Source organism: Myotis brandtii, unplaced genomic scaffold (genome assembly GCF_000412655.1).
Source record: "Myotis brandtii unplaced genomic scaffold, ASM41265v1 scaffold638, whole genome shotgun sequence".
Lineage (NCBI taxonomy): Eukaryota > Metazoa > Chordata > Mammalia > Chiroptera > Vespertilionidae > Myotis > Myotis brandtii.
Window position 1 is genome coordinate 306,924 of NW_005370445.1, and position 11,889 is coordinate 318,812.

The 11,889-nt window shown below is 56.5% G+C and overlaps 1 protein-coding gene across 1 annotated transcript in view; it reads right to left on the reverse strand.

Moving 5' to 3' along the window:
* Positions 1–3,365: 3,365 nt before the first annotated feature.
* Positions 3,366–11,889, reverse strand: part of DNMT3L (DNA (cytosine-5-)-methyltransferase 3-like) — a 16,254-nt gene continuing 7,730 nt past the window's right edge. The window contains 4 exon segments of the mRNA XM_005880429.2: positions 3,366–3,717; positions 3,720–3,856; positions 5,442–5,527; positions 11,695–11,834. Coding sequence (XP_005880491.1) covers positions 3,692–3,717; positions 3,720–3,856; positions 5,442–5,527; positions 11,695–11,834 — 389 coding nt within the window. The 3' untranslated portion in view covers positions 3,366–3,691.

Here is an 11,889-nt window from a genome sequence, read left to right on the forward strand (position 1 = left end):
GGGAGGGGGGGCGGGGCGGCGGAGAAGGGGTGTCGTGTGGGGCCGGGAGGAAATATAAGATTTGGCTAGGAGCGCAGGGCGTGGGCATACATCAAATGGCGGGCGGGTGTGAGTACCGGACTCACCCCATTCCTGGAGCCAGAAAACCAATCTGTCCAGGGCGCAGCTGGAGCAGATGCAGGCAGGGGCGAGGGACGGGGACAGCTCATCAGTCCCAGTGGAGCTGCAGGGGACCTGGTTTCTGTGGCCTCAGTTCTTCTCCCCATGGATTGGCAGCAGCTGGCAAAGGAAGACAGAGTTTGGGGAGGGCCGGCCTCAAGTTCTCCCGCAGACGGGGCAGGAGGGCAGGGCTGGGTGCGCCTCACCTCCCCTACCTGGCCGCAATCAGCCCCGCCCTCTAATCCGGGAAGCTTTCCGATTGGTTAGGCTTCACTGACAGGCTGTCACTTTCCTTCCCCGCTCCCAGACGAATCCCTGCTTTGCCCTCCGGGATGCTGAATGGGAAGGGGTGGACCCCATATACCATCTCAGGGGCTGTTGGCGAGGAGCGGGTCTTGGGGGAGGGAGAAGCCCCCTGTGGAGCTAAGAAGGGAAAGTGCCCTCAGTGCAGCCTGGGCACTGCCCCAAGGCAGGTGGGAGGCAGGGGAGAGGCCTTTAGGGGGCCCACAAGGTACAGCGGGCAGGAGCTGAGGCTGGTGAGGGAGGAGCCAAGCTCTGCTTCCCAGGCAGCCCCAGACCCAGGCCAGGCGCACCGGAGTGGGGGACTCTGGATGGAGGAAGAGACTGTGCGCTGAGCAGGCAGTGAAGTGGCAGGGAGTGCAGCTGGGCCATGGAGGGAGGGGCACCCCAGGAGTGGGACCAAGGCCAGCCCCAGAACCCCCCACCGGAGAAGTGCATGCTGGCTTCCTCTCCCAGCTGCCATTCAGGAGCTGTGCGACCTCAGAAAGTCAACCTGTGCCTGCATTGTCCCCATGTGAAGTGGGGAGAGTGATGAGGTGTCCCTCATAAAGCAGCTGAGTTAGTGCATGGATTGCAGAGTTTTGAGACAAATGGGGAAAAGACCACAGTGGGGGGCAGTGGGGAGAGAACCCGGCCTGAAGGAATAGCTGGGCAGACCTGGGGACCAAGTAGGAGTTGTGCTCATGCCGGGGACTTGAAGCTCTGGGTGTAGATGTGGAAGCTAGAGGGGCCACTTTCAGCCAAACTCAGAGCGTCCCAGAAAGGGGCTCTGTGGGTGGGGTTTAAATAGCTAGAGGGGGATCTCCAGGTACCTGTGAGCGAACTGAATGCATAAAGCTGTCCCGAGGGGCTCTGGCCTTCCTGGGAGCACTCTGGTGGGAAGTGGACAGTAATTAGGGTGGACCCTGTGGCGTCAGTTCCTGGAGTGGAAGCATCCTGGAGCCAGCCCTCCAGGGCACAGCCACCGCCTCTCGCTATTGCTGCCCCAAGCGTGGATCCAGAGCTTGACCCCCAGGGAGGTCTTATCTGTGCCTGGATGCCCCGTCCCCTCGTCCCCTCTGTGTTTGTGGGGCTGCCGTGCCCTGCCCTCGGTTTCGTTGCAGATCTTGCTAAATTAGCCCCTGGACATAGAATCTGCCTCAGAGCCCAGGACTGTCCTGTCCACTGCCGAGGGTTCACATTGACCAATGAAGACGTCTGTATCTCAGGGCTCAGGGCTCTCCAGAGAAACAAAACCAACAGGACTATATATATAAATTCTCTCTCTCTCTTCTCTTCCTACTCTTCCCCTGGCTTCCGTGAATTTCCTCTCCTCCTTCTCAGAGGCCAGATGCCCTCTTAGTCTCAGGCAGAGCTGTCTGCACCATATCTTGAGTGCGTGGCCAGAGAGACACACAGTCCCCGGCTCCTACTCCCATGCCTTCAGCTTATCACAACATTTTCCCAAACAAGGACTGCTTCCTGCCTGAGAATTCTACCACCCGCCGTGAAGATCAAAACATTTCCCCTCATGTTAGCATCATGCCTGGGTTAGAGAAGTGTTCCGAGATCCTCCAGGAAACCCTCAGGAGGAACGTTTGTGACAAACCGGGAAGATATCAAGAGCAAGAACAGACGTTTTTAGACTCACAGAGCACATTACAGCAAGGAAATTTCCAATAAATCCTATTGTTTTTAGGAAATAATCTAGTTAAAGAGCTTCTAAATCAAAGGAAGGAAAAGGAGGGACAGGAAGAGGGAAAAAAGGAGGCTTCACCCGCAGGGGCCTTAGGGGAGCATCTGGGTCTTCCCCTTAGTATCATTATATGAGAGAGAGAGAGAGAGAGAGAGAGAGAGAGAGAGAGAGAGTGTTAGTTTATTTCAAGGACACTGGAGCCCACAGGTGGTGCAGAACTCCGAGGTCAGCCCTGGTTCCTTCAGTGGCTTGCATGAGGCCCATTGTCTCGATCCCATCAGGCTGCTAGAACAGAGCACCACATACAGGGCGCTGGAGGCTGGAAGTGGGGGGTCGGGGAGCCAGCACAGTCAGGTAGGAGCCCTTTTCGTGGGTCCTCACATGGTGGAAGGTTCGCTGGTGCCTCTTTGATTCGGGCACTAACCTCAGTTTGGAGTCAGCTCCAAAGGCCTCACCTCCTCACACCTTCATGTTGGGGTTCGTTAGGACCTCAACATATGAATGTGGTTCGGGAACCCACGTTCAGACCACGGCACCCACCCACCGTATGGAGGGTGGTCTGCTTTACTCGGAGTCCCCCGATTTAAATGTTCATCTCACCCAGAATAATGTTCGAACACATGTCTGGGCACCTGGCCATGACACAGCTAATCTTAACAATGTACGTATTTTTTAAAATCTTCAACAAAAGATCCAATTTTAGCCCAACCTTTCTTCCACAAAGTGTCTTACATCCCACGAACAGAACCAAGCCCTGGCCGTCATGCCCAGGACAAGCTGAGTGGTCAATGACCTCAGCCTAGGTCCCTTTGGCCCTTTGGAGGAGGGGGCGGGGGGCGTTCCTGGCTAATCTGGGAAGATCCCTTTAGGATCCGAATCCAGCTCGAACCAATGCTCTGCACGGGTCTCCCCTCCCCGGAGCCCAGCGAGGACGGGAAGGCTGCACACTGAACAGCGGGTTAGGGTTAGGGTATCTGGCCTCCACCTCACTGCTGTCTCCTCATCCCTTCTTCCTTTGCTCACCGAGCTCGGAGCTCTGCACTTTGCTGAGGTCTGGGCTGCTGTGCGGCTGTGAGTGGTCACGTGACAGCATCGCTCCTGCACCTGGGGAGAGCCTGCAACAGACGCCTGGGCAGTGTGTCCTGCTCGTCTTTCTCACCCACAGCCCCGTGTCCTACAGCATAAAGGCCGTGCATACACATCAAAACACCAAAAATGACCACTAATCCGAGTAATAAGTGTATTTTTAATTCCTCAAACAGCACACAGAAACACTTTCAGCAGCACACATGCACTTGAACATCAGGATGTTGTCCCTGGTGAGACGCCCCCGGGCACTTTGCCCCCTCCCGGGAAGGAGGTGTGGGGGTGGGGAGGAGGGGTGGCGGCTACATCTCCAGACCCAAAGGGAGAGGGGTCTGAGGTCACCACGGGAAATCCAAGGTCAAGCAAATAAAATAATCATTTGAAGAGGACAATGGAGACAATATCAGGAAAGTTATCTTAGTTCTAAGAAAAGTCTTTTTTCTTTTTTCACGGTAGAATGACTCACTTCACTTATAAAGAGGAAGTGAGTTCGGTTGAAAATACTTGAAATATTCTCTCAGGGGGAGGAAACACTTCTTCACCAGGGTGGCCGGCCCGGGGGCAGCGGCCCGTGCTCTCTGCCGGTCCTGGGCCAGCTGGGCCAGCTCCTCGGGGGTCACCTGGGCCGAATGCCTGCTGCGGAGGAGAGGGCAGCCCATCACCCACCAGCTCCACCGGCTCCCAGGGCAGGGCTGCCGGCGATGGGCGGGGGGCTGGCTGGTGCTGGTCTCTCCCATAAACACCCCGTCCTGCTTGCATGTCCTGGGCCTCAGGGGACGAGATGGCCCCACCCCTCCCACCTCCCTCGGTCCTGTGAGAAGCTGGTGAAAGGCCAAGGGTCCCCCAGGACAGATCTTGGCCCACCTGGGGAGTCCCCCTTTCAGGGAGAAGAAGCCATCATGGAGAGACCCCACAGAGAAGAATGTCATTCCCAAGGAATCCTGAGCTACCCAAGACCGAGAGACCTGAGCAGGTCCTGGGGGTCCTGTGGCAGCCGTGCTGCAGACCCTGCATGAGGGGCAGGTGGGCGGGGAGAGCACCGGACCCCAACTTGCAATGTGATGCAACCCCTGGGACTCCAGGCTTCGTGAACATGGCGCCCAGCACTTGCGTCTCATGCTCCCAGGCACCCACTGCAGTCAGACACATTCCTTGGTTCACTTTGCAAGGCCAGGGATGAGGCGCCAGAAACATGCAAGGCTCCTCCTGGCAACCCCCCTCCCCCCACCAACACACACCCCGGGCAGCTTGACTGGCAGAGGGGTGACATGGCCGTCCAGGGCAGCCGCCCACCCTCTCAGCAGGATGAAGTCTGCCTTCGGTGAGGGGCCCCTCCTCCCTGTTAGGACAGCAGGAGCCTGAGCAGACCTGCCCTTCAAAGCAGGAGCTTCCAGCCTGTTTCCGGGAACCAGCTGGGGAGGGAGCCAGCTGGTGGGCAGGGCAGGGAGAACAGGCGTAAGCACCACCCGCAGAATGACCCTCCAGGCTTCAGGGAGAACACAGCCCGGAAAGCCGCACCTAAAACTGATCCTGGACTTGGGCCTGGCGAGGGGTGGGTGGGAAAGGCTCCAGCAGCCACTGTGGGGAGCAGGCAGGACCCGGCTGCCCCTGAAGATGCGTCAGTGACTCACACGGGGCTGCCCGGGGAGGGGTGCCACGGAGGAGCCAGCTGTCCCCTCCAGGGCAGGACCGTGTGGGATGAGAGGGAGCCAGGGCAGGTGTCCAGGAGCAGGCTGCCCGAGGAGCAGGTTGACACAGGGCCCAGGGGGAGGGGTGTTGGGGGAGGAGGTGGAGCAGAGAGAATGCTCAGGAGCAGGAATAGTCAGGAGAGTGTCTGGTGGGTGCGGAGGGGTGTACGTGGGCTTGTGTGTGTGATTGTGTGTCAATGAGTGGGGGTGAGAGAGTGAGCGGGGCTGTGAGGGTGAGTGTCCGGTGTGTAGGGTGGGCTGTGCTGCCGAAGCCTGCAAAGTCCTGGGGTGAGAACCTCAGGAGCGTTTGTGCAACAGCTTTTGGGGAGAAGGTCCCCAAAGTGGAAGGGGTGTCCCTGACCTTGAGCACGCCCAGAATTTTGGGGGTTGCCTCAGAGACCCACCAGACATAGGTCCCGACCTGGGCAGAGAGGCTGCTGGGCATGGCTGGCTCCCTGTCCCCTCAGACTCCTGTCTCCTCGATGGCCAGTGTCCCTCCTCGCTCCCAAAGGGCTCGAGTGCACAGGAAATACCTCCTCACGGCCGGGATGTTGCTCCACACATGCACGGCGTTCCGGACGGCTCTGCCGCAGGTGTCCAGGATGGTCACGGGGTCTGTCTGGGGTGGAAACATCGGCCGTGGATACGGGTGACCTGGACAATAGCCTCTGTCCCCTGGGGTGGCCCACAGGCCTTGGCCGCCGTGGGAACCATGTGTGGCCCTCAGAATTGGGTCAACAGTCTTCCCAGACTGTCTACATTCCCCAGTCCAGACTGCTGCACATCACATCTTACCTTTATATATAAAAGCTAATATGCAAAGTGTCCCCTTGGGAGTTCAACCGGGAGTTCTATCACTTGCTATGATGTGCACTGACCACCAGGGGGTGGCACGGAATGAAGGAAGGCCTGGCCTGCAGCCAGAAGGCCCGGATGGGCCCTGATTGCTGGCCAGGCCTAGGGACCCTACCCATGCACGAATTTCATGCACTGGGCCTCTAGTTTTCCTTATAAATTCCCAATGAGGCAGGGGAAACTGAGATATTGTTCTAAAACTTTTAATTGGTTGTTGGTGTTTTGTTCCCAGGGTCATGTGACCCAGGGACGCCCTGCCAGCTCGGGCACCGGGTGGATTGCCTTACAGATCAAGCTTCTGTGGTCTTTGCGCTGAGGGGTGTTTGTCTCAGGGACATGAGCGTGGTGCCGGCAGGAGACTATCATAAAGGACCTTTGCTTCACCGCGCAAGTGGCCGCCTGGCCCTGGGGTCACTGTCTCCCTAAAAGGCACTGGAAGGACAAGGGAGGAGAGAACAGGAGGGACAGACCTGCCACCATTGGGAGGAGGAGCCTCAGAAGGGAGAGGGGCATGAAGGAGAAACTGAGGCAAGAGGTCACCATCCCCCAACACACAACGAAAGGTGGCCTTGGCTCTACCTCCCCAGACTCAGGGGCCCCAGAGAGGCCCATGCGGACCGTTCCTGAGCCCCACCACCTTGGGACACACAGCCTCCTCCTGCATCAGCACCAGCCTGGGACACACAGCCTCCTCCTGTGTCAGCCACTACCCTGGGACACAAAGCCTCCTCCTGCATCAGCACCACCCTGGGACACACAGCCTCCTCCTGTATCAGCACCAGCCTGGGACACACAGCCTCCTCCTGTATCAGCACCACCCTGGGACACAAAGCCTCCTCCTGCATCAGCACCACCCTGGGACACACAGCCTCCTCCTGTATCAGCACCACCCTGGGACACAAAGCCTCCTCCTGCATCAGCACCACCCTGGGACACACAGCCTCCTCCTGTATCAGCACCACCCTGGGACACAAAGCCTCCTCCTGCATCAGCACCACCCTGGGACACACAGCCTCCTCCTGTATCAGCACCACCCTGGGACACAAAGCCTCCTCCTGCATCAGCACCACCCTGGGACACACAGCCTCCTCCTGTATCAGCACCACCCTGGGACACAAAGCCTCCTCCTGCATCAGCACCACCCTGGGACACACAGCCTCCTCCTGTATCAGCACCACCCTGGGACACAAAGCCTCCTCCTGCATCAGCACCACCCTGGGACACACAGCCTCCTCCTGTATCAGCACCACCCTGGGACACAAAGCCTCCTCCTGCATCAGCACCACCCTGGGACACACAGCCTCCTCCTGTATCAGCACCACCCTGGGACACAAAGCCTCCTCCTGCATCAGCACCACCCTGGGACACACAGCCTCCTCCTGTATCAGCACCACCCTGGGACACAAAGCCTCCTCCTGCATCAGCACCACCCTGGGACACACAGCCTCCTCCTGTATCAGCACCACCCTGGGACACAAAGCCTCCTCCTGCATCAGCACCACCCTGGGACACACAGCCTCCTCCTGTATCAGCACCACCCTGGGACACAAAGCCTCCTCCTGCATCAGCACCACCCTGGGACACACAGCCTCCTCCTGTATCAGCACCACCCTGGGACACAAAGCCTCCTCCTGCATCAGCACCACCCTGGGACACACAGCCTCCTCCTGTATCAGCACCACCCTGGGACACAAAGCCTCCTCCTGCATCAGCACCACCCTGGGACACACAGCCTCCTCCTGTATCAGCACCACCCTGGGACACACAGCCTCCTCCTGTATCAGCACCAGCCTGGGACACACAGCCTCCTCCTGTATCAGCACCAGCCTGGGACACACAGCCTCCTCCTGTGTCAGCCACCCTGGGACACACAGCCTCCTCCTGTATCAGCACCAGCCTGGGACACACAGCCTCCTCCTGTGTCAGCCACCCTGGGACACACAGCCTCCTCCTGTATCAGCACCAGCCTGGGACACACAGCCTCCTCCTGTGTCAGCCACCCTGGGACACACAGCCTCCTCCTGTATCAGCACCAGCCTGGGACACACAGCCTCCTCCTGTGTCAGCCACCCTGGGACACACAGCCTCCTCCTGTATCAGCACCAGCCTGGGACACACAGCCTCCTCCTGTGTCAGCCACCCTGGGACACACAGCCTCCTCCTGTATCAGCACCAGCCTGGGACACACAGCCTCCTCCTGTGTCAGCCACCCTGGGACACACAGCCTCCTCCTGTATCAGCACCAGCCTGGGACACACAGCCTCCTCCTGTGTCAGCCACCCTGGGACACACAGCCTCCTCCTGTATCAGCACCAGCCTGGGACACACAGCCTCCTCCTGTGTCAGCCACCCTGGGACACACAGCCTCCTCCTGTATCAGCACCAGCCTGGGACACACAGCCTCCTCCTGTGTCAGCCACCCTGGGACACACAGCCTCCTCCTGTATCAGCACCAGCCTGGGACACACAGCCTCCTCCTGTGTCAGCCACCCTGGGACACACAGCCTCCTCCTGTATCAGCACCAGCCTGGGACACACAGCCTCCTCCTGTGTCAGCCACCCTGGGACACACAGCCTCCTCCTGTATCAGCACCAGCCTGGGACACACAGCCTCCTCCTGTGTCAGCCACCCTGGGACACACAGCCTCCTCCTGTATCAGCACCAGCCTGGGACACACAGCCTCCCTGCATCAGCACCACCCTGGGACACACAGCCTCCTCCTGCATCAGCACCACCCTGGGAGGAGAGATGGCTGCACCGTCAGTGGCTGGAGCCCACGGGAACAGTACCTACAGCTAGCAGGTTAAGATGTTCCCAGCCACCAGCAGGGACGAGGTTCCACAGCAAGATGGGAGCAGTTATTGAAAGGGAAGCCCTACTGGTTTGGCTCAGTGGATGGAGCATCAGCTGTGGACTGAAGGGTACTGAGTTCGATTCCGGTCAAGGGCATACCTTGGTTGCAGGCTCCTCCCCATCCCGGGCCCTGGTCAGGGCATGTGCAGGAGACAACCAATGGATGTGTTTCTCTCATATTAATGTTTCTCTCTGTCTTTCCCTCTCTCTTCCACTCTCTCTAAAAAAAAAAAAAAAAAAAAAAAAAAAAAAAAAACAAAGGAAAAATAACCTTGGGTGAGGATTTAAAAAAAAAGAGGTTGATTTCCACACCTACGCTGATTAAGAATGAAGAGACGAGAGTAGTGAGATGAAGGGTTTAGGGAAAGCTAACACACAAAGCCAACAATGTCCATTAAAAAAAGTAAAATAAGAGAAGTTCCCTGTTTTGGCTACTTCTAATTTGGGACCAGTTTGGATCTATTAAATGTATATAAAAAAACAATAAAAAATCAGGATTTTTGCTTACCTGACTGCTGTTATGTGGCAACATGTTAGTGTTTTGAAAATCCCAGAGTCCTTAAGAAGGAGAAATAAGTACAGACAGGGAAGTACAAGAATTGCGAGGCCACCTTGCTCAACTCCATGAAAAACTTTTTAAAATTAAAATGAAACAGATTATGTTCTAGGAAAACAGAACTGGAAAACAGAACTTGCCAAACTGATCTCCAAAAAGATATAAAATCCTTATTGATTTCTGTTCCCACAGAAGAGCTAACTCCCATTTAAAAATAACAGCAACAGCCCTAACCGGTTTGGCTCAGTGGATAGAGAGTCAGCCTGTGGACTCAAGGGTCCCGGGTTCGATTCCGGTCAAGGGCATGTACCTTGGTTGTGGGCACATCCCCAGTGGGGAGTGTGCAGGAGGCAGCTGATCGATGTTTCTCTGTCATCGATGTTTCTAACTCTCTATCCCTCTCCCTTCCTCTCTGTAAAAAAAAAAAATCAGTAAAATATATATATAAAATAACAGCAAGAACAACTAAGCCAGACCATTTCACAGGAGAATTCTGTCAATTTTCCAAATAATTTTTATGAATCAAGCTTAACATTGGTACCCGAACCCAACAAAGATGGCACAAAACAATAAAACCACATACTTCTCTCTCTCATGCTGGTCACAGCAAAAACCCCAAAATTCAGCAATACGTTATGTTAGCAGAATATACATCATGCACCACTAAGTGGATTTTTTTCCAGGAATGCAAGCATGGTTCATTATTAGGAAATCTATTAATATATTATACTAGAGGCCCAGTGCATGACATTCATGCACTGGTGGGGCCTGAGCCCTTTCACAGTTCGGGAGCCCTCGGGGATGTCTGACTGATGGCCTTAGCGCTGCCGTGGGGGTGGGAGAGGCTCCCACCACCGCTGCTGCACTCGCCAGCCCTGAGAGCACACTGACCACCAGGGGGCAGCTCCTACGTGGGGCGTCTGTCCTCTGGTGGTCAGTGCGTGTCATAGCGACTGGTCGTTCTGCTGTTCAGTCGATTTGCATATTACCCTTTTATTATATAGGATCTTATTAGTAGCTTGAAAGAGAAAAATTATCTAATTATCTCCATTGACATTAGAAAGAACATTTGACAAAATCCAACAGCTATTTTTGATAAAATTACTCACAAAATAGAAATCGATGGAAACTTCCTTAGCATAGTGAAATCTACCAACCGCGCCCACAGGCCAGCATCGGCTTAGCTGGGAAATGCTGGAAGCGTTTCCATGAAAGTCAGGGACAAGAAAGACCGCTGTGATTCAATGTCCCAGAGGCAACAGCAGGAGACAAGAGAAAGGTAGGTGCCCGAGCTGTAAAACTCGAAGGAAACAACCGTCTCAAGTGGCAGGTGATCTGCTCAAATACCGAGAAAGTCTAATGGAACCTACTGATAAATTAGAAGGTCACTCGACCAGGCAGCAGAAGCAAAACTAAGGCGCAGCAATCAATAGCCTCCTGTGCACAAGGCAAAACCAGTTAGAAGAAGAGACGAAGATCCCAGCTGCTACAGGGCACTTGGACAAAAGTAACAAGAGCTGCACTAGAGAGCTGGTGCCACCTGGGCAGGGCCAGGAAAGCGGGCAGGGGGGAGGGGGCAGGGGCCCGGACAACCCTGCCCCTGCCGCCCCGAGGCCACCGGGCCACCTGTGGAAGTGCCGAGCACTCGCACACGCTCCTTCATCGCAGCCGTGCCTGTGGGAGCAAAGGTTAGAAACCACCTCCTACCCCAACACGGAGCAGGTTCATTCATTTGTTATGTCCATGCAGAGTCAAACGGAGGAAAGTGAAACGAAACAAAACACAAACTAAAACAAGGAAAGAGGAGGTCCTCTGTACGGGAGGATCTGGTTCCGGGAAAACGAGCCGGACACAGAGGAGGAGGAGGAGAAGGAGGAAGAGGAGGAGGAGGAGGAGGAGGACATGGAGGAGGGGCAGCGTGGGCAGAGCCACTGTATTTGCATAAAGAACCCTGGAGGTGACCAAGAGACTGGAGGTTGGACAGATGGGGGTCAGGACGGCGAGGACACTGTTGGCCTTACGTTTGGATGTGGAGCCTGCGCCCTGTGAGGAGGGGACACCAGGCTCAACCAGGGGCTGCCCTGTGTGTGGGGAGGGACTCAGCCCTGGGCAGAGTTGGCCCTGAGTCCTGGCTGCCCTCAGGGTCAGGATTCAGATACACGGAGAGAAAACACAGTTGTCGGTGCCCCGGAGGGTGTGTGTGTGAGTGTGTGGGATTATATGTTAGTGTGTGCCCGTCGTTTGTGCACCGCATACGGTGGTGTACGTGGTGTGTGCGTGTGCACATGTGCACAGGTGGAGAGCCCGGTGGTGTATCCTGAGCGTAGCGTGAAGGGGACACCCTCTGAGGCCACCGTGAAGAGGTCATGCCCTAATGGCAAGGCGACCCTCAGGGTCCCTGTGAACTCTGAAACCCGAGGCCTCAGGGGTCAGACCCTAAACCGCCACCCCTAGACCCAGGCTGAGCGTTCTGGAGGAGGCCCGGCCTGGCTGGCATCCAGAGACCGCCCCCTGCACGCACCTCCAGGAAGCGTGTGGCGATGACGCGGTCGTCCTCGGTCAGCATCAGGTTGTCCACGAACATCCAGAAGAAGGGCTGTGAGCCGCTGGGCCGGGGCCGCGCGTACTGCAGGACGCGGTGGAACTGGAACAGGTACCACCCTGGGGGGCATCGGGCGAGTCTGGCTCTGCTGGGCGCGGGGCACGGGTGCAGGGG